This window comes from Lycium ferocissimum, unplaced genomic scaffold (genome assembly GCF_029784015.1).
Source record: "Lycium ferocissimum isolate CSIRO_LF1 unplaced genomic scaffold, AGI_CSIRO_Lferr_CH_V1 ctg657, whole genome shotgun sequence".
In the NCBI taxonomy this organism is placed as follows: domain Eukaryota; kingdom Viridiplantae; phylum Streptophyta; class Magnoliopsida; order Solanales; family Solanaceae; genus Lycium; species Lycium ferocissimum.
The window spans coordinates 318236-346230 of NW_026726405.1; the positions used below are offsets into that span (position 1 = coordinate 318236).

General features: G+C 36.2%; 1 protein-coding gene, 1 long non-coding RNA gene and 1 pseudogene across 2 annotated transcripts; 2 read left to right on the forward strand and 1 right to left on the reverse strand.

The window, feature by feature from the left end:
* Positions 1-6122: 6122 nt before the first annotated feature.
* Positions 6123-11273, reverse strand: LOC132045397 (uncharacterized). The gene is made up of 4 exons (XR_009412404.1): positions 11170-11273; positions 9839-9949; positions 7078-7143; positions 6123-6395 (listed from the first exon to the last, which is right to left on the reverse strand). It is a non-coding gene; the product is annotated as an uncharacterized LOC132045397 (long non-coding RNA).
* An 8885-nt stretch (positions 11274-20158) lies between these two features.
* On the forward strand, positions 20159-20728 carry LOC132045392 (uncharacterized). Its single transcript, XM_059435983.1, has one exon. It carries the CDS (start codon positions 20159-20161, stop codon positions 20726-20728), a length of 570 nt encoding a protein of 189 aa, XP_059291966.1.
* Positions 20729-20781: 53 nt separating this feature from the next.
* Positions 20782-27249, forward strand: LOC132045393 (eukaryotic translation initiation factor 5B-like; annotated as a pseudogene).
* The last annotated feature ends 746 nt before the right edge of the window (positions 27250-27995 follow it).

Below are 27995 nucleotides of genomic sequence, written 5' to 3' on the forward strand. Positions count from 1 at the left end.
TATTGGTTACTCCATATTTTACCATCGGTTGCTGTTTTACATAATTTATTTTGTTGTATTTTTTTTTTTATTGATTGACACTATATTCACGTGCAATAAACTTACTCTAAATCTCGTACATAAAGAAAATCGCTATTGAAATCTCTCTTAATAATTAGTAATTTCAAAATAAATTAATTACGGAGAAGGGCCAAATATACCCCTGTACTATTAGAAAGGGCCAAATATACCCTTCATTATACTTTGGGTTCAAATATACCCCTGCTGTTATACTATTGGTTCAAATATACCCTTCCACCAATAAAGTTGTCCAAGGTGGACATCTAATCCTACGTGGCACCAACATTTGATAAAGTGGATGCCACTTCAGCACCCCTAATCCCTTTTACTCCTTACCTCGATTTGTTTTTCCACCATTAAAATTTCCTTTCCCTCCACCCTTATTGCCACCAAGCCATTGCCAGAATGGGAAGGCAGTAAATAAAGCCAACCAGTTTGCTAGAGATGTTAGCCATAGTTTTTTTATTCTGGTTCACTTAGCTGACTAGCTACTTTTTGTTGGAATAGTATTGACATTATTGTGAAAAATTAAAGTTAATTTTTTGAAAGAATAAATATCATAGATATTTAGAAGAGTTTCTAGAAAGCTATAATGTAATATCTTTGATATATATTGTACTTAGGAAATGTCTAGAAATTCTAGACACTTAGATATTTATAGTTGAGGATAGAATTATCTAGAGTAGTGGTAGGAGATAAAGATAACTAGATTTTTCTAATAGATGTATCTAGAAGTATTTCTAGAACCATCCCTACACAAGTATAAATAAGGGTGGTTTTAGTCATTTGTAACCAACCCCAATTGTAAGCTAATACTACCAATACAAGCCAAGTTAACCCAACAAAACCCACTTTAAAGCAATTCAAGCCAATTCAAGAAATCTTGTTCCATAACTAAGTTCTCATTTCCAAAGCTTCCTCTTCTTTAATTGAATCTTCCGATCTTATTTAACGATCTTGGGCTAGCAGAAGGTCTCCCCCATTTACTTTTCTTCTTCTATATTTCTCTACATGGTTATCAGAGCCATAGTCGTAATTGGCTTCTGGGTTTTATTTCAAGATCAGGTCAGTGGTGGATTCAACTGGTTTTTCTGAATGGATTTGAGTGGTCGTGTTAATAGACTGGGGATGGAGTTGTTGAATCAGTCCAATTACAAGGTATGGAAGACATGCATGGAGTCATACCTTGTTGGTGAGGATTTGTGGGATGTTGTTAATGGGAGTAACACAAGTCCTCCTGCCAATGGATCGGAAAATGGCGATGCATGCAAGAAGTGGAAGCAGATTAATGCAAAGGCGGAATTCATCCTAAAGCGGTCCATCTCGCACAACTTGTTTGATCATATTATAAGGTGCAAATCAGCTCGAATCAGCTCATGAGATATGGAAGATCCTCGATCGGCTGTTCAATAAGAAGGATGAAGCCCGACTACAGATATTGGAGAATGAATTGGCGAACACCACTCAAGGTAATCTTTCTATTGCCGAGTACTTTTTGAGGATTAAGAACTTATGTTCAGAGATCTCTTTATTAAATCCGGACGAGGCTATCTCTGAAGCACGAATGAGAAGAACTATCATTCGTGGTTTGAAGAAAGAATATATTCCTTTTGTTACATCAGTTCAAGGATGGGCTCAACAACCATCTTTGGAGGAGTTTGAGAATCTTTTATCATCACAGGAGCTACTAGCCAAACAGATGGCTAGTGTGTCTATCAAAAGGGGATGGAAATGCTTGTTGCTAACAAGAGAAATTTTAAAGAAAGACAAGAGCGAAGTGGCTCAAGAGATATGACACATTCTCAATTCCATAAGGGTTAAAGCTCGCCAAGACAGAAGGAGGATTCTTCTGATCATTATGGTAAGAAGTCTATTAAATGTTACCGATATGGTGAAGTAGGACACATAAAAAGATTTTTCCGAGCCAAAGAAATTGCAACATGGCTCAAATCGAGAAAGTTGCTGAAGAAGAAGAAGATTGGGGAAGGTGCTTCGTAGCTGAGACTCGAGTAGTAGATGCTTTAGCCTCCCTCAATTTCGAAAAAGACCGGATCGTGGATTCAGGAGATAATACAGTCCATCACGTGGAGAAAGAACGCATTGGTATCATCAACAAAAAGCAAGAAGACTTTGAAGACATTCAAACTGGTGATGTGGCGGCTGCCGTCGAGGAAATCAACGAAGCGGATCCTGAAATTGGTAATAAAAGTCTTGACGTGGAGGATGTTAAAGTAGATCCTGAGCATGAAGTTTCTGAAATTATATATGACAATGGTGACCATTCTGGAGAAAGCATTGAGGGAGTTGTAGTGGAAGTTAAAGTCTCCGGTCAATCATCTGCCATATCAGAGTCAATCACCAGCTCAGATCAAATACTGGAAGCAGATGGAGAAGCCGACGGTCAAATAAATGAAGAGGTTGACCTTGAAGGCTCAATTTCATATGCAGATACAAATGGTATGATTTTTGAAAGCTCTGAATCTGCCAAACAATTTATTGAGGAGCTGGAAAGGAAATCTAGCGGTGGATCCTATGCTGGTATTGAGGCTTCGAAGGAAATTCGTGGTCAGATCGTCACCGACTCAGGTGCTTCTCCAGATAACACAATTGTTAAGGAGCTAAGAGAATGGGGGAGTCTAGAAAGTCGAGAATGTGAAATTCAGCATGAAGATGATTCACGTGGTTTGCAAAGGCCAAAAAGAAATAGTGGCAAGTCAGCCCGCTACAGAGATGAAAATTTTATCAAGACATATTCATGTTTCTTTGGAGGCCCAATTATCAGCTGAAAACCATCATCATTTGAAGAAGGAAGAAGTGTCGGGAAAACATTGCTGAGATCATCACCAAGGCACGTCCAAAAGCTACGTTTGAGTTCTTCCGCGACAAGTTCAGGATAGCTTCCAAAAAATTACTTTAAGGGGAAGTGTGAAAAATTAAAGTTAATTTTTTGAAAGAATAAATATCATAGATATTTAAAAGAGTTTCTAGAAAGCTATAATGTAATATCTTTTATATATATTGTACTTAGGAAATGTCTAGAAATTCTAGACACTTAGATATTTGTAGTTGAGGATAGAATTATCTAGATCCTTTTGTATCTAGAATAATATCAAGATATTCTAGAGTAGTGGTAGGAGATAAAGATAACTAGATTTTTCTAATAAATGTATCTAGAAGTATTTCTAGAACCATCCCTACACAAGTATAAATAGGGGTGGTCTTAGTCATTTGTAACCAACCCCAATTGTAAACTAATACTACCAATACAAGACAAGTTAACCCAACAAAACTCACTTTAAAGCAATTCAAGCCAATTCAAGAAATCTTGTTCCATAACTAAGTTCTCCTTTCCAAAGCTTCCTCTTCTTTAGTTGAATCTTCCGATCTTAGTTAACGATCTTGGGCTAGCAAAAGGTCTCCCCGATTTACTTTTCTTCTGCTATATTTCTCTACAATTATTGTAGCTTATTCGAAATTCCTGACGGTGGCATACCAGTTAGGATATTAAGATGGCCAAAATACAGTAACAACAATTACACCATCTATGATCTTTTCATCATCAGTATTCACACTATCTATATCGATTGTGAATGAAATAATTTTTTTTGTCTGGAAAATTGGAGGTTAAGTATAACTAGTAAGAGGGAGGTACAAAAGAGAGCAGAGAGGAAAGCGGACAGATTAGCTGAGAAAATATTGCAACTATGCAAAACGACTGCTCTTCTAACTTGCTACTATGCTTCAACGGTCATTCAAGGGAGGGGTGCAGCGGATGGGGCTACTCCTCCCTTAACCATAGGTCTCGATTTAGAGCTTTGAGTATAGAAAAAATTTTGGCAGGGAGTTTTTTTTCCCTCAAATGGGGCCCTACGCGGAGCAAATCCGGATATAGTCGGGCTCCAATGCGAGCACCGGACACCGGGTGAGAAATAAAAAAAAATGGATAATTGACCACCATAGTCACTCAACTTTGAGTTAAAAGCTTGGATGGTCACTCAACTTTGGACAATTGCCACCATAGTCACTCAACTTTGTTGTGTCTTCCAAAAGTCGCTCAACTTAACCTAGTTAGCTTCAATGGTCATTTTAGCTCTAGATATAATTTTCGGTACCTATTTAATGACGTGACAACTATAAATTTTTAGAAACAATATATAAAAATTAAAATTGATATGTAAATTTATTTAGGATCCAATTCATCATAATTAGTGCATAGAAAATTATATTTTAGAATCTTATTCATCATTAATACATAAAATAATGAACATAAACATATATACTTATACGAGATATCTCAAGCAATATTGTAGCATAAATAGTAAAAGAATTTATTCTAAGAATATATATATATATATATATATATATATATATATATATATATATATATATGCGCGTGTGTGCGCGCACGCCGCTTCAACAATTGAATATACTTATACGAGATATCTCAAGCAATATTGTAGCATAAATAGTAAAAGAATTTATTCTAAGAAATATATATATATATATATATATATATATATATATATATATATATATATATATATATATATATATATATATGCGCGTGTGTGCGCGCGCGCTTCAGCAATTGAAGGTTAATGAGAAAGTGCATCAACAAAATTGGAATGTTGAAGAGAAAGTACTCCAACGATTGTGAAGGTTGAAGAGAAAGTGCTTCAACAATTGAAGGTTGATGAGAAATGCATTAACAAAATTGGAATGTTGGAGAGAAAGTGCTCCAACGATTGTAAAGGTTGAAGAGAAAGTGCTTCAACAATTGAAGATTGATGAGAAATGCATCAACAAAATTGGAATGTTGGAGAGAAAGTGCTCCAACAATCGTCAAGGTTGAAGAGAAAGTGCTTCAACAATTGAAGGTTAATAAGAAAGTGCATCAACAAAATTGGAATGTTGGAGAGAAAGTGCTCCAATGTGTCACACCCCAACCTTAGGGATGTGGCCGGCACCCGAAGGGCCGAGCGAACCAACTGTGATATCTAAACCCTGTAACGTGAATCATAGGCCGACGAGGCATTTGAATAACAATAGTAAGAAGTATGTGATAAACACACCGCAAGCGAGTTAAAAGACCCAACAACACATATATGCATTACAAGGGCCAACAAGGACACAACCATGAAAGACAAATAGTTAGAAGGCCGGCAAGGCCAAACACAATACCTGTACGCTGACTGATAGTCTGTAAGCCTCTAAGAGTACTAATATGCATCAACTGGGGGACAGTGGCCCCGACGTACCCATAGCCATACTCTCTCTATATATATATGCATGCATCCTATTTAATGACTCTGACCAGCAACTCCGGAGAATGGAGTGCGAACATCCCTGCTGAACTTTGGTATCCTATTGAGAAAGGTACAACAATCCGTCTACCGTACCTGAGGGCATGATCACAGCGCACAAAATGCGTCAGTACGAAAGATGTACCGAGTATACTACTAAAAATTCCTGATTTACCAATGGAATTTACCGAGGGACGGCCATCAGTAACCCAGATTTACCGAGGGACGCCATCGGTACTAGGCTTGTAGGTAATTTGACCCTTGGTAAATAATACCGAGGGACACTCTCGGCAAATACCGATGGAGACCCTCACACATCCCTCGGTACTTCCCTTCCCTCATATTCATGCAAAATTAAATATACCAAGGGACGCCCCTCGGTACTTAAAAAATATATATAATATTGATATATATTTACCGAGGGACATCCATCGATATATTAATGCTAATTAAATTAAAAAATTTAAATACACCGAGGGACAACCCTCGATCAATATAAATATTTAACAATTATATTTTTCATTTACTGAGGAATGTCCATCGGTAAGGTAAATTCAAAGTACTTTGATATTTGAAAATTAACGAGGGATGTCCCTCGGTAACTTGAAAATCTGAGATTTGCAATTACACTTGTTACCGAGGGACTCTATCGGTAAGCCCCTCAGTATTTCTGGTATTATTTTGGCAAGCAGCACCTATTTTTTACCGCACCACCTGCTATATAAAAGATTTCAATAGAAACAGAAAAAAAGCCAATAATAGCCATCAAAACAATAATAAAAATACTCTGAAATAATTCAAGCATTAAAATTAAGCCAACAAACATCGTACATATCCAACCAACTTTGACGTTATGCAAACATATATCAAAAGCATCCCACTAGACTTCAAACGATCCAAAATAACAGAAGTTAGAAAAAAATAACAATTGACACCTAATACTCCATTTCAGCCTCTCCATGCTCTCTATTCTCCTGATCCTCATCGTCTCCATGCTCCTGATCTCCTCATCCTCTCCAGATTATATCGATTCTACATGAAAAGTAAACTTTAGAATATAAACAAACAGTATAAAATAAATTCTGAAAAGGGAAAAAAACAATACAAGATAACTTCATTTTACTTGAGTAGCTTTTTAGCAGCTGCCCAGCCGATGTTCGGATGGGCAGAATCTCCAAGGTTTCAGAATATTTGAATCTTAAACCAAGGTGTCATGCAAGATAAATCTTGTTTTCACTTGTCAACATATATTTTCAAAGCAGGTTTATGTCAATGTGAATAAGACATTAGATAAGTATGAAATGTCCAAGCTTCAAAGGTATTAACCTGCAATCTCTTTCTATCTTGCCACATATATTTGCAGAGTCAATAGAAAAGGCCCGTATACATCTCAGGTGAAAAAAGTAAGTCTATGAGTATTTCGTGGTATAAGCATGTTATTAGGTAGGTATAAGAAGTGAACGTCTTGAAATACACAGTTTTGCATCTGTTTTCAATTTGATAGAGCAAAAAGAAACTGAGAGGTGATAATCAGAAAATGTATGCCATTGCAGTTTTACATTTGATTTCAATTTGAGAAAGTAGGTAAGACTAAGTGACAGTTAACAAATACATTTGTCCTTCAGCAAAGATTAATAGACAAGGTTCATTTTTATGGATCAGGGAGGTAAGAAATGATAGCCAAAACCATCGATAAATGGCAGAAAAGTATTACCAAAAATCAAGCATTGCTCTAGTTTGCCTCAACACCAAGACGAGGAGATAATCTAGGAAGTACCTCCTGCACAATACATTCAATGACGACAATTAATATTTCAACATTTCCTAATCTGCTATAAACATCGTTATATAAATGAAAGAATAACTGCACGAAATAAACCAAAAGTTCAGAGGGTAGAGGATGTATAGCCTATGGCAGCTTCAATTCTTTAGAAGAGCTTACAGTTCATACAAGGCTTGTCATAACGTGTCCATTTTCAAGTTTTACCATAGTCTTTTTCTTTTCCTATTCCCTAGCCTTACCAGACACAAGTAGTCTTGACTATTGGAACCAAATAAGCAAAAGCCAAATCACCGGTTTGATAAAATTCTAACATGCCTTAACAATCAGAAGGGAAATATATGGCTAACGATGCGTGATGCATCAATCAACAAATATCTCAGGTTTTACAGCTGCATAATAAATTCAACAATTCTGACATAAGAAACAAATCCTTGCTCTTAAGCTTACTTCTTCAATTGAATTCCTTAAAAACAATTTCTAATAAGAAACCTTCGTCAACCCTATTTATTACTCCCTCCGATTCAAAATAAGCGTCCACTTAGCCTTTAGCACACCCCTTAAGAAAATACTAACTCCGAAAAGAATAGATTGTTTTGACTAAACTACCCTTAATTGAAATTTGCATTTTACTATTAACTTGACACATTGGGATATAGTCGCTTAACACTTAAATAAGTGCAACTCTGGAAAAATAAAGTTAATTCCTTCTTGATTATGCAAATGGACACTTATTTTGGACCAAAATAAAAAGGCAAAGTGGACACATATCATGAGCCGGAGGGAGTATAAACTAAAGGTTCCAGAAAATCACTAACATCGTTATATGGAGTACATAGTGGTAGAAATGACAAGTTAATGGTTAACTAAGGCGCTGGGATAACTAAGTGTACAAAAATATGCAACTGCTTAAGCTTTTTGGTTGGGAAAGAGAGCTTTCCCCTTGAATAGTATCCTAATTACAGCTACACCCAAATCTCTCATAACACTGAAAAAGATGAATAGTATCCTAATTACAGCTACACTCAAATCTCTCATAACACTAAAAAGCAAGAAACTTTTTCTTATCCTTTAATATACCATAGCTTTTAGATCAATACATATCCGTTTAATCAACACAGGATACCACCATAGATTAGCCATGATTAAGAGAATGGTAGAGAAACCAACAATTATGATTATGGGGCTAAAGGAAGACGTTTCCAGGAACTAGATATATGTGTCAATACTCAATGGTCATTTATATAAGAGAATTAATCCACTAATTATGCCTCAATTTCAAACTATTGTTGCTGGGGCGCGTGAATCATCCTACCATTTTGGTCCAATTCATTCAATGCTAGAGGTTTTGTAATAAATTAGAAATTCTCTTAATCTTATACTTATACCTATACTAACTTACAAGTCTCTAATCAGACTAAAAAGACTCCTGACAAGCACTGGATTTCATGCAATTGTAACAACAAATCTAAGCGTCAACCTTCACCAGTTAGCATTATCAAATATTTGCCTGGATTCCAATAGATTTAAATCTCTTAAAGACAACTTTTATCCATGTGATCTAAATATGTGCTTCCTTTCAAGGTTGTTAGCCTTGGTGAAAAACACATGTCCAGCTTTGTCGTGTAGTGTAACACTTATCCAGTAGGCTCAGTTTTTGGCAGAGACATGCAAACAATTTCGCTTTCCTTGATTCATGTCAGTTTCTCTGTTGTTAGTATATTTTATAGTAAGTTATTAGCTTTTTTACTTCTTAATCTGACACATCTGCTTATAAATGTTATTTTTGATAAGATTTTAATTTATTTAATGTTTATGTATTAAATATGTGCTTCCTTTCAATAAGTGTGCAATTCGCTTCTCGCTTAAAGCCCTGATGCCCTTGTCTCCTTTTTGCTATTTTCACTCTAACAAGCACTGGTGGAGAGTTTTATTTATGTTCCCCATTAATTCTCTGATATTGACAGAGACTATGCTTCTCAAGCAAGTTAAAAAATTGAAGAACCAAAGTCTCCCCAGAGACGGGCACCTGAAATTCTGAATAACTTCCAAGTTCATGGCATCTCCCACTCTTCCATCACAACACATTCCTTTCCCTCCTCTGATAAATGACCAAACTTCACAACTTCATGCAAGTTGCAACAAGACCACCAGATTTAGCACTGATGTGGCATTAATGGATTAATGCCAAACAAACAGAGGATTGGATACAATGCCGCAGATGTTATACAATATGAAGCAACCTAAATTGGTTGGTGAATAACATCCAACTCTAACCTATGTAGATCTCCAAACCCTCTAAGTTTGATCCATGCCTACGACTCTATGATGATTGAAGGTGCTAAAAGTAGACAAGGTAGACTTAAGATCATATGCAGAAGTTATCTTAAAATACCTACAATATGTTGGAGTCAATGCGGATTAACCTCTAATCTCTTGCTATCTAGGCACATATATTTGCAGAGTCAGTAGAAAAGGCCCGTATACATCTCAGGTGAAAAAAGTAAGTCAATGAGTATTTCGTGGTATAAGCATGCTATTAGGTAAGTATAAGAAGTGAACGTCTTGAAATACACAGTTTTGCATCTGTTTTCAATTTGATAGAGCAAAATATAGAAGTAGAGTCTTAACTCTTACCAGGAACCATAAAATAATATTACTAGTCAAATATATTCCAAGTAAGTTTAGAGCTTACATAGGTATCCTCTGCCCATGGCTCGACCCAAACTTCTTTTCCGTCTTCGATTTTCATATGGGTCTTCTTCCATACCTCATGACGGGTGGGTGGTCTACAAAGAGAAACTTCCTGCAAATGAAATAAACAAAGTTAATGTTGTTTAAGTCATTATTTGTATTTGCTACCATCTAAATGCTTAAACACATACCAATTTTCTTCGAGCAGTCCCCATGGACACTGAACCACAAGTGTGTAATGAGCCACCCTTCTTAGACTTTCGAGCTGCCTTTGTCTTGGCGCTCTTCTTTTGAAACTCCGGCATCGCCCAGTATTGATTAAGCTCCTTCCAGTAATCTGTCCCAAGTCAGCCAGGCTTTTGACCCTTTTTTTGAGTTCCTCATAGTCTACAAACAAAAGGCTTAATCACATAAAAGGCAGGGAACAACCAGAAAAAGAGGTAAAGGAGATGTTCAATCAACAACAAAACAAAAAAACACAAAGATTTCAGGAATTAGAAAACAAACCCCTAAACAGAGACGAGGGTGAATAAGATCTCAAAGAACAAAACCAACTCATTATGAAAAAACCAAACCAGTTCATCATAGATTTTGAAAGAAAATTAATAGAATTCTGGTTTGTGGGGGGGGGGGGGACCACGACTGGCGGGGGCAACGGCGAAAGGGTTCTGGTCTTTCTTTTTCAGCAACAGCAGCAATACCGAAGGCAAGAACTCTAACGGAAAGATGCTGAAAATTAAGCAACCACGATTTGCAAATTAAGCAACTACAATTTATACTTTATGGGTTAATTTATAACACAGTTAGATATCTTAAATATTATGCTGACTATGTTTAGTTGTAAAGTGAATTCCTAAAATTTCAGAAACTTAGAAGGATCTCCATAATTTTCATAATCCAAATGAGGGGGAAAAGTGACATAGTCGTGAATAGACAAAAAATTCGAAATCTTAATTTCCTCAAACAAAGATAAGTCCCAAAAAAATGAAAACTTTAGACACAGACAATATGAAATTTCGATTATATACATTCAGTATAACAAAAAATGCCCTAAAGAACAAAACAGTTTGCATTTCAAACCCAGAAAAAGAAGTATGTGATTGGAAACCTTAATTTCCCAAATAAAAAATAAATCACAAAAAGATGCAAACTTTAGACACAAACATCTGAAATTTCACTTTATAAGAAAAATGCCCTACAAACACGAGAATTAGAAATTCAAAATAAAAAGGCAGAAAAGGATTATCTAACACAGTTAAGATCAAATAAATTTCAATTTCGAACAAAGTAGATAGAATTTCAGGGTATATTTCGCTATTAGGAAAATTATACCTGGTGTGGATTGATAGAAAGGGGTTTGGGGGAAGATCTCAGAGAAAAGATTCTAAATACCAATTGAATATGTTGCAACTTCAATCTTAGCTTCCCTCTGTTCACTTCTTTTCATGGAAATGGAATGGATCAGCGAAAAAGAAGAGTCGAACGGTTTTTGCGGAAAAACCTAAGTTCAAAAGGTTTCCTCTTTCTTTTTCCTGAAATTTTTGGCGCTTTAAGTTTCCCGCTTTTGTTCTTTTCCCTTTTAAGTTTTGGCTCTAAGTGTATATTAAAAAAATCTCTTATAATCTTGGAGATAATAAGTAAATAAAATTTTTAAATTTAGATAATGACCGTAAAATTATCTAGAAAAGTTACGAAAAACTCACTTTAAATATTTATAATTTAAATCAAAACTGCTTTAGATCGAACAACCAGTTGAATAAAAATTTAACTTAACAAAATATATTTTATACTCCCTTCGGATCAAAAAAAGAGTCCACTTAGCCATTTGCATACCTCTTAAGAAAACACTAACTCCTAGACAAAAATAGATAATTTGACTAAATTACCCCTAATTAAATAAGCATTGGGATTTGATCATATAACACTTAATAGAGGCAAATATGGAAAAACATAATTAATTTTTTCTTGATTTGATAAGTGGACTCTTTTTTTTATCCAAGAAAAAAAGGCTAAGTGGACTTTTTTTTTATCCGGATGGAATATTTGTTAAGACAAAATTGAGATTCTTCTAATAAAAGATGAATTTATCCTAAAAGAGTGAAAAATATTTTTTTTTTTTGAAAATGTCAAATGAAGTTCTCTCCAAACAAAAAAAGAATCACTAAGGTCTCATTTGTTTTTATTAAGATTAAGACGTCAGAACCTGAATGAACATCTGAATATTAAGATTTGCATTAAGAATTATATGTCTAAATCTAAATACACATATGAATACTAAAATGTTGTATTAAGGTCTGAATACCATATTTTCAAGAGTTAAGACTTAAGACTGTTTGTTTTCCGACATCTGAATGTGTAAAATATTCTTTATTTTTAAAAATTAGTATGAAATTTAATAAAATACAAAGTTAATCTAATATGTTATTAAAAGAAAATTAAAAATATTATATAAAGGTTGGTGGTAGCAATGACTAGTTGTGGTGTTGTGGGTGTCAATTGAAGATGGTGTCGGCTAATGGTGGTACTGTGGATAGTAGCTAGTGGTAATGAATGCTGGAAGTAGAAGTTGATGGTAGTGATTGCTGGTGGTGATTGATAGTGATAGCTAATAGTGTTGGTAAATGATGACGGTAATTGACGATATATATAGTGGCGAATGATGACGCACTTTTCATGATTGACGATATATAGTTATATATGACTTTTCTTCTTTCATAGGATGGTGGTGATTGTAGGTAGTCATGAACGATGGTTATTGTAGAAACGGTGGTTGGTGGTGGTGACTATAAATAGTAACTAGTGACAACGTACGTTGATTGTAGTAATTGACAATGGCGGTGGTTGTGAGTAGAGATAGTTAATAATGGTGGGCGGTGACGATAATTGATAATGATGGGGGATGTCGTAGCGGTAGCGATGATTAAAGGGAGGAAGTGGTGAGCTGCCATCTTTATAGAATTTTTTTAATTGACATGTTAATGATTTAAGACTTTGTTACAAATCTTTAATAATCATTGACATGTTAATGATTTTAGAGTTTGTTACTGTTTAATAATCATAAGTGGTTGTAACATGATAGAATATCACAAATACAATTTCACTTACTGTAAATATTGACGTATAGGCTAATCAATCAATAATATTTCTTAAAGGTACCAATGATTGATACGTTACTTAGTGTATTTATCAATTTATAAGCTACAGTAATATTACTTAAGAATACCACTAATATACTTCTACCTTTTCCCGGAAAATGTTTTCACTTTATTTGAAAATCAACATTTGGCCATGAAAATTCCAAGTTGTATTTGGAATTTGAAAAACACCTAGAAACATGTTTTTCACTTTCAATACATTCAAACAACCAAATATTCTTTGCAAAACTCTAACCAAACACAACTCCATCTTTAACACTAACTTCAACTCCTACTTCAAAATTTCAAATAATGTGAAAAATATTTGGTTTTCATGGCCAAATGCCAACTTAGTAAAATAAATAAGTGGTACTACTAAATTTTCTTACGGTAAGTCTAGAAAGGTAATGTAACTAAAAAAGGAAAAAATAAACCTTTAAACAATTACCGAGGGACTTATCAATTGACACCTCGCTATTATTTGTTTAAAAAATATAAAATATTTATTTATTAAATACTCAATTTTACATAATTAAATATACCGAGAGATGTCCCTCGGTACTTTAAAAAAGAAAACTCAAAATAATTATATCTACTTTATTGAGAGACTCTCTCGGTACATTTTATTTAATTTCATTTACTTTTTATTAATATACTGATGGTGTCCCTCGGTACAGGAAAAAAGAAATTCAGAATATTTGTATTTATATTACCGAGGGTCTCTCTCAGAAATTTTAATTGTTTTTTATTATGTACCGAGAGAGTCCCTTGGTATAGTCAAATAAATGTTGACTGAAAAAAAGTCATATAATTTACCGAGGGACGTCCCTCGGTATCTTTAAGAAATAATTAAAAATTAAAATATTTGACTTTTCCGAGGTACACCATGGCAAAGTCCCTCGGAATAGCTACATAGAATTTGTCCCTCGGTAAGCCCACGTAGGTAAATAACTAGTTTTTAGTATATATATGTAAGGCAGTAAGCATAAACATAACATAAGCATAAGAGATATAGATAACTTGGGAAAAGATGTAAAGAAAACCTGAAACTCTGAACGAGGCCACTGAGGGCGACCATAATCATGACATAAATGTAAATGCATGCCCATAAAATCATTCCTCACTGTGGAGGCATATATCATATCATATAACAATAATAAATCCCTCTATGGGGTGAGCTCATCATCATAACATCATCTCTCGCCTAATCGACTCAAAGGGCAATGCACGCCTACGTGTCTACCCGGCCGCCAACAACACGGCTCGGTAAAGAAAGAAATACATCTAGGTGCACAGCTACGTGCCTACCCGGCCGCCTACAACACGGCTTGGTGAAGAAAGAAACATGTCAAGGTGCACATATAAGTGCCTACCTGGCCGACTATAGCGCGGCTCGGTAATGAAAATAAATACATATATATATAAGTGCAATGCAAGACTGACCTCAGAAGAGATATAATAAAAAGAGTCGGAGTGAACTATCGTCGTTAGCCTTCGACTATCGTTTTTGTCGCTACGTTTATCATTATTTGATCACTAGGCCAAAGAAGTAAAAGTACAAGGAAACATCTTGTTATGAATTATTCATGAAGCCAAAGTTAGCCAAACTCTTATGAAATATGATTGACACAACTTTTATCGGAAAGAGTGTGCCAACGAGAGGTTAGTCACCTTGGAGCAATGGACAAGAAGATAAGGATTAACTCAATTAAAGGAAGTACAACCAACTCAACTTTGATGTGAAGAGTACCATAACTAATATCATTCTTCATTCGATAAACAAGAGGGATACGAAATGTGAAAGGTACTTCAATACATGCTATTCATGAGAAAGGTGGTAAGCTTAATCATTTTGGGACGTAATCATACACAAGTTGAACGGAAAGTCTTTTAATCGATAGCCAAAAGGAGATGTGGACCATAATTTGGTACAAGTCATAGATGAGTATGTGTCAGCTCAATTATCATGGAACGCGATCGATCCAAGTTAGCGAAACAACTTTTCAATGAAAGTTCATTTGAAATCTAGTCATGCCGCAAAGAGAATAGAAAGCCCTACATACCTCGTCGATGGAGTTATATACATTCCCCCGAGTCCTCGAACGTCTTACGAATGATTTCCTTAGATCATGAAAATCACTTCAAACCCCAAGTTACTTCAAAGCAAGGTTTTCCTCCGAAAGGTGAAATAGTGAAGAAATCACAATTTCGAAGTTGCCATGTTGTTCTTCATGTTAAAGTTGATAGATTTGCTCTTGGTTTGGATTGAGATTGATGGAGGATTCATTGGAGAGAGTTTGAGGGTTTTCTAGGTTGGGGATGGTGAGAAAATGGAAGAAAAAATCGTGCAAGGGCCTATATATGCTTGGGCAAATTTAAAGCCACCGACTTTAGCACACTGTTCCCGCGGCAGTTTGCGTCCTTGGACGAAAACGCGAATATCTCTCTACTACGATGTCCTATTGATGAACGGTAAAATGCCATAGAAACTAGACTTGTAGACCTTCGATTTGATAGGTGGATCACCCTGTAACTCTAAGTAGATTGAGAGAAAATCTCTGAGACATCTGACCCAAATTTCAGTGAAATTTACAAACTTAACTTGCGACGCCCTTTGTCGACTTTCATATTACAACTCGTTTGACTTCGAAACTTAACAAGAGACCATTATACAATTCAAATACTTCATATCATTACTTGCTTAGCGTGTGAAGCACTCCTAATCTCACCCAAAAGTACAAGTTATCATATCCCCAACTTGCCGACTTTTGACGAAACTTATGCTTCTTTGATTCATTCACCCTCCAAATCTTCCGCCACTTACTAATATTATTTATAGACTCTTGTAAACATTTTTATTAATAAACTCAATCCCTTTTATCCTCAACATAATTTCTTTTTGAACTTACGTCGACTAACTCATGATGCGACTTTAACGTGCGAAAATTCGAGGTGTAACATCCTTCCCCCCTTAGGAACATTCGTCCTCGAATGTTGAGGGATATTCTAACTCTTCGGATTTCTAAAAATTTTGGCAGAGTTTCCTCTGTAAATAGGGCTATCCAAAACCAGTCAAATAGCCCAAACAACTGTTCAAAGCAACACAGGGCCACACAACAACATAATAATATCAATTTGTCCCCTTACGACCGTCTATTTATACAAAAATCATAACAAGTCAGTCATAACTTACCTCAACCGTCCTTGCTGAAGTCTGCAACATACTGGCCATATCTGTCTCAACACTAAAATCTAACAAGGTATATAAAAATTCAATATATATAATTAGAAAGGAGGTATCTTATCACACGAGTGTCAGCATAAATCTGAGGTATGAAACAAATGGGGGGTATCCAGCCTTCACATCTTTCCTTGTCTCCTTATGTCGGTTCCTCCACATTATCCTATTAGCAACACATTTTTTTTTCTTTCTTTCAACTTTGTAGTTTGTAAATGATGATTTTGAAGATCAGGGGTAGTGATGGGGTACTTATGATATTTAGATGCGTAATACCGTATAAACTACTTTAAATTTCTTACGCACATCAAACTTATCGACTACTTAGCCGGTCCCACTGCAAGATAAGACTACCTTTCTCGACGAGTCTCAATAGGCCTTTCATTGGTGGTGATTCCAGTGAAATTCCAAAGTCAAGATGCCGGTTACCCGAACAGACTTCCTTTGAGAAACTTGTCAATATCGCTAAGAAGGACAAGTAATTCAAAGCAGTATGGAAATGAAATATCGAAAGTGAAAAAACATGATAAAACAGTACGAAAAAAAGAGCCGTAGCTACCACAGATAAATAAAATAATTGAAGTACAAGAAATAACATATAGTAGCATAAAACAAAGGACAAGAAACTATAGGGCAAAACTGCGACTACTAGTACAAAAAGGTAAGCGGGACTACCTACTAGCCTTTTACCCTAATCTGCGTCCTCTATAACCTCCTATCTAAGGTCAGGTCTTCAGTAAGCTGGAACTGCGCCATGTCCTGTCTAATCATCTCTCCCCAATACTTCTTCAGCCTACCTCTACCTCTCGTGAAACCCTCCATAGCCAACCTCTCACACCTCCGCACTAGGTATCATTGTCTCTCCTCTTCACATGCCCAAACCATCTCAGCCTCATTTCCCGCATCTTGTCCTCCACTGAGGCCACTCCCACATTGTCCCGGATATCTTCATTCCTAATCCTATCTCTCCTAGTGTGCCCACACATCCATTGCAGCATTTTCATTTCTGCAACTTTCATCTTCTGAACGTGAGAGTTCTTGACTGGCCAACACTCTACCCCATACAACTAAGTCGGTCTAACAATATTACTTGAGACATCTCGTATAAGTATATTTATATGTTCAGTATTTTTATGTATTAATGATGAATAATATTCTAAAATTTAGTATTATATGCTCTAATTAATTAGGCTACTTAACGAGTATAGTTTCTTTTTTAATATTGTGTTTAAGTTGTTTTTACCACCTAAATTTTTATGTGTTTATATGTTCATTATAATTTTGTATTAATGATGAATAATATTCTAAAATTTAGTATTATATGCAACCAACTATGATGCATTGGATCCTAAGTAAATTTACATATTAACTTTTTAATATTTTTTAAAAAAATTATAGCTGCCACATCATTAAATAGGTACAGAGAATTATATTTCCAGCTAAAATTGAGTGATTTTTGGAAGACAAACTAAAGTTCAGTGACTCAGTTATTCAAAGTTGAGTGACCATTCAAACTTCTAACTTAAAGTTGAGAGTGACTTTTAGAATACAAAATAAAGTTGAGTCACTATGATGGTCATTTACTAAAAATTGAATGACCATCCAATCTTCTAACTCGTAATAGCTCATAAATTTAAAAGGAAAAACAAAAAAAAAAAAAAAAAAAAAGAAGGAAAACCACAAACCTATGCAATTCCTTTCCTTATTAGAATTGTATTGAGTCACTATTCCACAATTTTCATGTCAATATAATGTCAACCAAGTCACCTCCAAATTGCTACTGTATTTTGATTACTACTAAGCCTGGTATGATTTTCTTTTCAAGTTACGCGTTTTTACTTTGTTTGTCTTATAATTTTAAGGTTAACGAAGGACAAAAAAAAAAAAAAAAAAAAAAAAAACTCTACCTATCTGCATGTGCCCAACAAGAACCTAGCAAGTTCCGTGTCTATTAATTCTGATTACATTCGCTTATTTTGAGGTACTCCGATCAACATGCTTTTCACTGTGATAGTTCCAACTTCTGTTTTTAATTATAGTGTACACGTATTGATTAAAACTCTGCTTGGATAGTCGTTACCCGTGGTTTCATAATGTACAGTATTGTATTGTATAGTACCGTATTGTATCGTAGTGTATTGCATTAATGCATACAATGTTTGGATAGACTGTATCGTTTGTTGTGGTTTAATCACATTTTTATTGTTTGTTTTGATTTTATGATACTGCATAATAACATGTAAGTTTATTAAAATATCCTTAACCCTTAATTACAAACTAGTTTATATATATTAATAAAATTAAGGTAAAGGATAAAATAGAAACTTTAAAAAATAAGTAGGTGGTGGGTGATGGGGGTGGGGTGGGGGTGGGTTGGTGGAAGGGTGAGTGGTTGTGGGGTGGGGGTGGGTGGCAGGGGCGGAGCTACACCCACCCAAGGGTGGTCAGATGAACACCCTTTGTCGGAAAAAATTTACGGGTATATAGGTTAAATCTAGATATTTCTGGTTATATGTTAACTGTTGAACATCTTTGACAAAGAAGAAAAAGATAGTCCAGCGGCTAAGGTGTGTAGATTTTACTTAGAGGTGCGGGTTCGAGCCTCAACTCCTGCAATTTGCTTACTTTTTCCCTTCTTTTTTTCTCAACCCTCCCCTCGCCTAAAAGTATGAACACTCTTGATGAAAATCCTGGCTCCGCCACTGGTGGGTGGATGGTGGTGGAGTGGTGGGTGGTATGGTGGGAGTTGGGTGGGTGGCGGAGGGTGGGGGGTTGGTGGGGTGGTTTGGGTGTGATGGAGGGGGTGGGGTTATAACAGGGAAATGAAATAAGTAACTACCCAAAAACCACAAAATCTGTGGTTATAAAAATTGAGCTTTTTCATAGTTATATAACAATAGAGTTACAACGCGTTTACAACACTATACAATATAATTTTCAGAACAACGAAAACAAACATGGTATCAAGGAAAACAATACAATAATGAACCATGGGAAACAACCATCCAAACAGGGGATAAGGTGTTGGACTTCAAATACAAGTTATTCCCATGTCTTATTTTGAACTGAAATTTATCTGGGTATGTTAATGTTGCTGATTTTGTAATGTGGTACTTTTGTTTTCTTACTCCGATGTTATAAGATTTAGAGTTTATGTTTGCGTATAAAAGGTAATCCGCGAAACTCTATTTCATAGAGTTGATCGGTAACCTAGAACTAAAATAAATGGTTAGTGACCTTCAACTTCTACAACAGGTTAAATTACAGTGTTAGTGCCAAAAATTCATTGTACCGTTAGTGTAAATAACTTAAATCGTAAGATAAATTACTTAGTTTTGGAATTAAGTTGGCCCCAGTATTGTTGGATATTCATATGGCAACCCCAACTAGTGTGGGATTGCAGCATAGTTTATTGATTAATTGGTCAGTAATATTGTGTAGTAGTTATCTAACTTGCCTGATTTTAGTATAATGGATGTTAAAAACAAACAATTTCCCCCTAATGGTTGAATGGATATAGAAGATTCATATAGTGACCCCCACCAGAAGGGAGCCTTGGAGTAACATTAAAGTTGTCTCGGGATCAAGCTTTGGTTAGCCATTGCCTATTTAATATCCTCTGCGATACGGCCCTTCCCAAAACACTGAGTGTTTGTGGGATACTTAGGGCAGCTGGCTGCTCTTATATAGCGACCTGGCTAGTTTGGAGTTGAGGTTTAGTTGATTAATTGATTGACTTGATATATGTGTCATTGGGTAATGGATTTATAATTTGCTACATATTGTTAGTAAATAAGTATATAGTTGGCCTCCTGATAAACGAGATTGATTCATTTGTTTATATAATTATACTTTGTTTTCTTAATTTGGAATCAGGGATTTGGAGGTTTGATATCGCTTGAATTGTTCTTGGACTAGTACAATCAGTAGAAAGCAGAAGCAAAATTCAATGGGGAGAAAGCAGTCTACAGACCGTGAAGAAGAGAGCCTTGAATCTTCCAAGCAGGGTGGTGGCAGTGGTGGTGGAGAAAAGTCAAAGAAGAAGAATCCGGTGATAGACGACGACGAATACGGTGTTGGGATGGAATCGTCTAATGAGACAATGGTTCAGGATGACAAAGTAGCAGAGAGTAGTAAGAAGAAAGGTAAGAAGGGCAAAAAGTTCAGGGGTCGAGATGACGATGGCGAAGACAAACGTGTTCTGAGAGAGGAGGATGACGAGCAAAACAAGTCAAAGGAGAAGAGTGTGGTTATTGACGATGATGATTACTCTATCGAGACTGAAATATCTGATGAGCCTAGGGTTCAGGAAGAGGAAGTAGCACCAGCACTGGCATTTGGAAAGAAAAAAGGTACTACTAAAAAGTGGAAAAAGGTTGGAGCGACTACGTCTAGTTATGCAGTACTTGGAGAGAACAATGATGATGAAGACAGGACAATGATGATGAAGACAGGCCAGGTTTGTCAAGGAATAGTGGCCAAGAGGTTGAAAGTGTTGCCTCCGTTACTGGAAAAGTAAAGAATTTGAAGCGGGGGAACAGCAGTGCAAGTTTGTTTACAACATCTGTGTTTCACACTATTGATGATGAGGATAAGAAAGCTGGACAGCTGTCCAAGGAAGATGAAGAACCAGCCATTTCCTTTATCCGTAAAGTCCATGGCATTTCTTTTAGTGCTGCTCTTCTTGACAAACAAAATGATGCAGACGCAGAAGCAATGGAAGAAGATGACATACCAGAAATTATTTTCAGGTAAAAAGAAGTCATCTACGAAAAAGAATAATAATGCATTCAGCAGAATGGATACGGATGTTGGAAATGACTCAGCTGATGTTGTTGATCAAGACCAAGCTAGTGTATGGGTTAATCGTGAAGAAGCTGATGATAATAGAGGCAAAAAGCAGGCAACAGATGTGTCGGAAGCTTCAAAGAACAAAACCAAGAAAAAAAAGAGTGGGCATACTCTTCAAGAAGATGAGGATGAGATTGACAAAATTCTGGAAGAGCTTGGTGAACGGCCAACAGCCTGTGCTCCCTCTCTGTCTGTAGCGAAAATGCAGGTGCACGCTGAGTCAAAAGAAGCAGTTGAGGAAGGAGCTGTCGAGTCTGCTTCGAAGAAGAAGAAAAAGAAGAAGAAGGAGACGGAAAAGGAGAAAAAGGCAGCTGCGGCATCTGTCTCAAGGATGGAGGAAAAACAGGAAGAAACAAAGAATGATACAAAAGGAAAATTGGTAGATAAAAAACAGTCGAAACAGGTTAGGGAGATGCAAGAGAGACCTAAAAAAATGAAGGAAGCTGAAGAAAGGAAGAAGAAGGAAGAGGAGGAAAGGTTAAGGAAGGAAGAGGAAGAACGGCTTCGCCTGGAAGAACAAGAAAGACTTGCGGAGGAGAAGAAGCGCTTGAAAAAGGAGAGGGAAAAGGAAAAGCTCTTGAAAAAGAGACAGGAAGGGAATTGCTTAGTGGAAAGCAAAAGGAAGAAGCTCGAAGATTAGAAGCAATGAGAAAGCAATTTCTCGCTAGGGACGGGGCTTTGACACTCTCAGCTGAGGAGAGCAGAAAAGAGGCAACCAAACGGCCCATTTACCAAACAAAGAAGTCAAAGCCACAAGCTCAGGCTAATGGCAAAGCCGAGGAAGAGTCCGTTGAAAGCACACAAGTGCAATAGAATCAGCAGGAGTTTGTCTCTGAGGTTGATTCAATGGAAACTGAGAAGGTTGAGGATACGGATTCAGTTATAGAGGAGAGTCAGAAGTAGCTGATGCTGAAGAAAACGGAGTTGACGATGAGGAATGGGATGCGAAAAGTTGGGATGATGCCAATCTTAATCTGCCTGGAAAGAGTGCTTTTGAACATGAAGAGATAGATTCAGATCCCCAACCTATCGTTAAGAAAGAGATTATCCTACCACTGCCGGCTGCTGCCAAGTCTGTAATTCCTACTCAAAAAGCTGCTCCAACTATCCCTGAGAATGCTGGAAGTAAGAAGAGAGACCCTGAAGTTGGGGTTTCAGAAGAAACTGGTGGCCAAAGTGATCAATACAATCTTCGGTCTCCCATTTGCTGTATCATGGGCCATGTTGATACTGGTAAAACCAAGCTTCTTGACTGCATACGAGGCACTAATGTTCAAGAAGGTGAAGCTGGAGGGATCACGCAACAGATAGGTGCAACTTATTTTCCGGCTGAGAATATACGCGAGAGAACTACGGAACTGAAAGCAGATGCCAATCTAAAGGTCCCTGGATTGTTGGTCATTGACACACCTGGACATGAATCTTTCACTAATCTGCGTTCTCGAGGTTCAGGTTTATGTGATATTGCAGTTTTGGTTGTAGACATTATGCACGGGTTAGAACCGCAGACAATCGAGTCACTTAATCTTCTAAAGATGAGGAATACGAACTTTATTGTTGCTTTGAACAAGGTGAGGTTTATTAGAGGTTGATGGTTTTATTTTGAATTTTGATTATATTATTTTCTTTATACTTTTTATTTTATATTTTATGTTACTCAATGCAGGTAGATAGGCTTTATGGATGGAAAGCGTGCTGCAATGCACCTACTGTGAAGACGATGAAGAAACAGTCCAAAGATGTTCAGTTTGAATTTCATGAGAGGCTTACTCAGGTTACTTATTACAGTTGTTGTCTCAATTCAATGTTTCCTTTCTATGTGCAACATCATCTTAACCAGACTATATCATTTGTTGCAGATTGTTACCGAGTTCAAGGAACAGGGTATAAATACAGAATTATACTATAAAAACAAAGATATGGGAAAGGATACTTTTAGCATTGTACCAACTAGTGCAATCAGGTGCCTGTTTGTAGACTTTCCCCCATTTTTTCTTTTGCTCGGTTATGTTCTTTGCAATCCTATGAGACTGTTTAATTTAGCTAATTAGTTTTATGACTCTGGACTCGATGTGACATGGTGAAGGGATTCCAGACTTATTGTTATTACTGGTCCAATGGACAGCAAAGACTATGGTTGAGAGACTTACATACAGCAATGAAGTCTAAGTATGATTTCACATACCATCATCATTTTACTTACATGTGACTATGAATATGTTATGATTAATTGTTGTCACTTTTCTGCAGTGTACTGTTTTGGAGGTTAAGGTTGTTGAAGATCATGGAACAACCATTGATGTGATATTGGTCAATGGTGTGCTCCATGAAGGAGATCAAATAGTAGTTTGTGGCATGCAGGTAAGCTTCTATTATTTCTATGTTGTGGATGGCGGAGCAAGGATTTTAACAAAGTGGGTTCAAAAATATAAAGAAGCAGATAAATGAAGAAGCCAAGGGGTTTCAACATCTACTATATATACATAAAAAGTAATTTTCACCTTGTATATACAGTATAATTTTTCGCCGAAGGGGGTTCGGAACCCCCTTGGCCCTTACTGGCTTCGCCCCTGTTGTGCTAAGATTCCTTGGGTAATTATTTGAATGTTTGATGTTAAAAAATTTCTTCTTTCTCTATTTTTTTTTTGTAGGGCCCTATTGTCACCTCAATCTGAGCGCTATTGACGCCTGACCCAATGAAGGAACTTCGAGTAAAGGTAGGAAACTGTGAGAAATAAAGGAGAAAAATATTATTGAAATTGTGTGTTCTACACTATTACACTGAGCCCTATTTATAGACACTACATTATAATCTTTTTCCATGTAGGACACTATATACAATCCTATTCCTATTCTAACAGAAACTGTGTGGTTCTTTATGCATTTTCAATTGGTTCCTTTTTTATTTGAGATATGCTTTAACCTCAGTTCAACTCCTTATATAATTTGACAGTCAATATATGACCTAGCTGTTTGTCATGTTTGAACTATCAAAGGAAAGAGTGGGAAAATGGAGGGGGTCATTTGGGGGACGGTGGTTAATAGAAAATCCGGGACGCTATTTTTTTATGAAGAGAGTCGGGTCCTTCCTTTTATACTGCAATTGAGTCTTTTTTTTTTCTTTTTGCTTGACCCTATGTGTTCGAGTCAGTTGGGAGATGGGGGTTAATAGAAAATTCAGGACCCTATTTTTTTATGAAGAGAATCGGCTCCTTCCTTTTATACTACAATTGAATCTTTTTTTTCCTTTTTGCTTGACCCTGTGTGTTCCTCCGAAATAGTATTGCTGGCGCAATTGTTGTGCTTTACTTGTGAAAAATTGTTTGAAGATGTTTAAACAATAGATATTTCCATCATGACTTGTTTCGTCGTTTGGTACAGTGGTTTAGAGTTCATGCTAGTAATATTTGGACTTGGCGTCTCAAGATCTTCTTGGTGCCAAATTTACAATGATTCGGCTAAATGTGGCAAATCAAAAGTAGAAAGTTGACTATATTACAGATGGTTTGTCTCAAGTTAGAGATGCTCGATCCAGTATCCATTTATTCTATTTAAACTTTCAGAGCTTTGGATATAAGTCTGTACGTTTTTTGTGTAGGTTGATCTTTGATATGTCTTAATATATTTTTCAGCACCTTTAACTTTGTAGTGCATGGAACACTAAAAAACTCTCAAGAACGAAGTCATCTGCTTGATGTTTAATTTCCATATGACTTATGAAGGATTTTATTTCCTGGTAATTTTCTTATTCAGGGGTCATATGAGCATCATAAAGAAATCAAGGCTGCACAAGGGATAAAGATTAATACTTCTTTCTGTTTTAAGGTATGCTTATTTTTGTCACATTTATAGCTTGGAATGTATATTGGGGTAGAAAGTTGGTGCAGAGGCAAGCATGTTAAAAGATAGTTTTTTGCATAAAAATGATGCCTGTAATTTGAAATTGCTGTTGTTTCCGAAATTAGGATTGGATGATATTATATTTTGGAGCCTAAGTTTCTTTCTTTTTTAAAACAGAAAAAATGACATTTTTCACCTTGGATAATCTGGGGAGGTGATAGCGCTCGCAATGGCAGAAGAACATTCATATTATAATTCTAGGGGTTGCAATTAATACGAAAATACTGTATGTGACAACAATCAGAGAATTGTTGCACACAATCAATTGGCAGCGAAAGGAATTGGTTAAAGTTAACACATGAAAAAGTGTAGTAATTCGAATTCCTTAATAATACTCGAACAATGAAGAAGCCTATGAAACTCAACCTAAATCCTACTCGCATTCTTGTGCAGGGGCTTGAGCATGCGATTGCTGGGACTAGTTTATATGTTGTGGGGCCCCATGATGACGTGGTGGACATCAAAGAAGTAGCTATGGAAGATATGAGGTCGGTGATGAGCAGGATCGATAAATGTGGGGAGGGCATTTATGTTCAAGCTTCTACGCTCAGATCATTAGAAGCTTTACTTGAATTTTTGAAGACCCCTGAAGTAAGCATACCTGTCAGTGGAATTGGCATAGGCCTTGTGCACAAAATGGATGTCATGAAAGCTAGTGTCATGCTTGAGAAGAAGAAAGTGTATGCAACAATCTTGGCCTTTGATGTGAGAGTAACACAAGAAGCTCGGGAACTTGCAGATGAAGTTAGTGTCAAAAATTTTACGGCTGATATTATTTATCACCTGTTCTATCAGTTTAAGGCCTATATTAACAATCTCAAGGAAGAAAAAAAGAAGGAAGTCGCTGAACAAGTAGTCTTCCCCTGTGTGCTCAAGATCATACCTAATTGTGTTTTCAACAAGAAGGATCCAATTGTTTTAGGAGTTGAAGTTCTGGACGGCATTGCCAAGGTATTAACTATTGCTGCTTTATATGGTTCAGGACTCCGTTCATCAAACACGCACAGAAAAAGAAACAAATCAGAGAATCTCTGAATATCTTAATAGAAAAATATTAGCTTGTCCATGAAATGTGGTTATATCAGTAGGTCAATATGAACAAAGAATAAGCAATTTATACTTCCATTGGGTTGGGAAAGGGATCTTGCATGCTTATATTCATAACGGTTTCTCTGCATTTCTTCCGAAGAGGTAGCCTGGGACCTTGATTAAATTAGCACTTAACAAGTTACAGCAGTCGAGAGTTTGCATTTTCCTAATAATATGCATAAGGTTCGGTCACATCTGTATTTGTTTTTTTCTTTGTTAAAGTGTGCTCAAATGCTATTTTTCTTATCAATCTTCATTCTTAGAATGTGGATGCTTCTTAATGTTCTAGTCCTCATTGTGGTTAACTTAATGTGAATAGGTCGGAACTCCAATTTGCATTCAACAGAGTCTCCTAGATATTGGTCGAATTGCATCCATAAAGAACAACGATAAGCCTGTTGACTCTGCCAGGAAAGGCCAGAATGTGTCTATTAAGGTATGAAGCCACATGTTGGCTAATATTTATGGGCGTAAAGAATGTGGTAAGAATTGAGATACTGGTAGTTTTTGTTAGTTGCTAGAGTCATATCAGTTGCGCCAGCAATTGATTAAATGTTTATGCATGTGATCTGGCCTTAAATTGCAGATAGTTGGATCTAACACTGAGGAGAAACAGAAGATGTTTGGCAGGCATTTTGAAATCGAAGATGAGCTTGTTAGCAAAATCTCAAGAAGATCTATTGACATTCTCAAGACCAACTTCTGGGTACGTAAAGTTACTTCGTTTCACTGTGAATTAAACTCCCTTTCACTCGATTGTTGCTCCCTTTTGTTCGGGCTAACTTTCTGATGCTGTCTATAAAACTTTACAGAAAGACTTGTCCATTGAAGATTGGAAGCTAGTAAAGATAATGAAGGACTTGTTCAAGATACAATGAGACTTCTTCTCAAAGCTTTTTTGCAAGTAGCTATACTGTTCATTTTACTGCTCTAAGTTCACTTGTATATCTGAGTTCACACTAGTTTAATTTGGAGGAGCAGCTTTGATTTTTTTAGATTATGGAAGCGTATGGGCAGAAACATCAAAGGAAAAATTAGTAGATCTTTTTGTCCTGGCTATTTTAACTGCAGCAGTTTACTAAATCTGGAAAGCCAGAAATGAAGAACTCTGGCATCTTCAGTTTCCTTGGCAATGTTGATAATGCACAAGCGGCAGAATAGGAAAGCAATAGACTGGATATAGAGTTTGTACAGATAGGCAAACATTCCTACAATTCCCTTAGTATGGGGATGTCCATACAAGGTAGGTACAAGGAGGTTGATCTCCTTTGTTTTGTGTTTAGATGAAATCAATAAAGTAGCCACTCAGTTAGAGTGGTTGATTGATAAAAAAAAAGTACAGATAGGCAAACATATTTTCTTTTACAATTTTATTTTGACAGTTTCGCAGCTAACTTCTATTTTAGGTAGATTTTAACTGGTAGGGATGCCAAATTAGTTATTGTATGCATTTGTTCTGGTGATGAACAAAAGTTATCTTTCACCAGAAAAGATTTGGTACTTTTTTTCCCGCAAAGAGTCATCAAGTTCAAGTTGGTATTACTTTCGAATTATAATATACTAACTGAAAATCGTGGTACTAAGTAGTCTAAAAGTAGGGTGAAAGTTTGATCATCCAAAGAATTGGATATATAAAACATTTTCTTCCCTTTGGGGAGTGGGGATCAAAATCAAATGACTGTTATACATTGATACTAGTTTGGAATTGCCGTACGATGTTCATTTAAAGTTACAGAAACCAACAGAAAAACAAAGAAAAGCTCAAAAACAGAATATAGTATGCTAACAAGAGTAACATAATGTGTCATGCGTGTGCAGAAATTTCTTTTTCCTTCCGTTCCAAGTTACATACTATCATATTTCTATATATCCTATCCAAAATTGTCATCCGACACAAGGCCTTTATATCCACTTGAAATTCGTCATGACAGTCTCTGAAAGATGTT

Excerpts from the sequence above, each read along its gene's own strand:
- LOC132045392 (XM_059435983.1), top strand. The coding sequence starts at position 20,159 with ATGGGGAGAAAGCAGTCTACAGACCGTGAAGAAGAGAGCCTTGAATCT.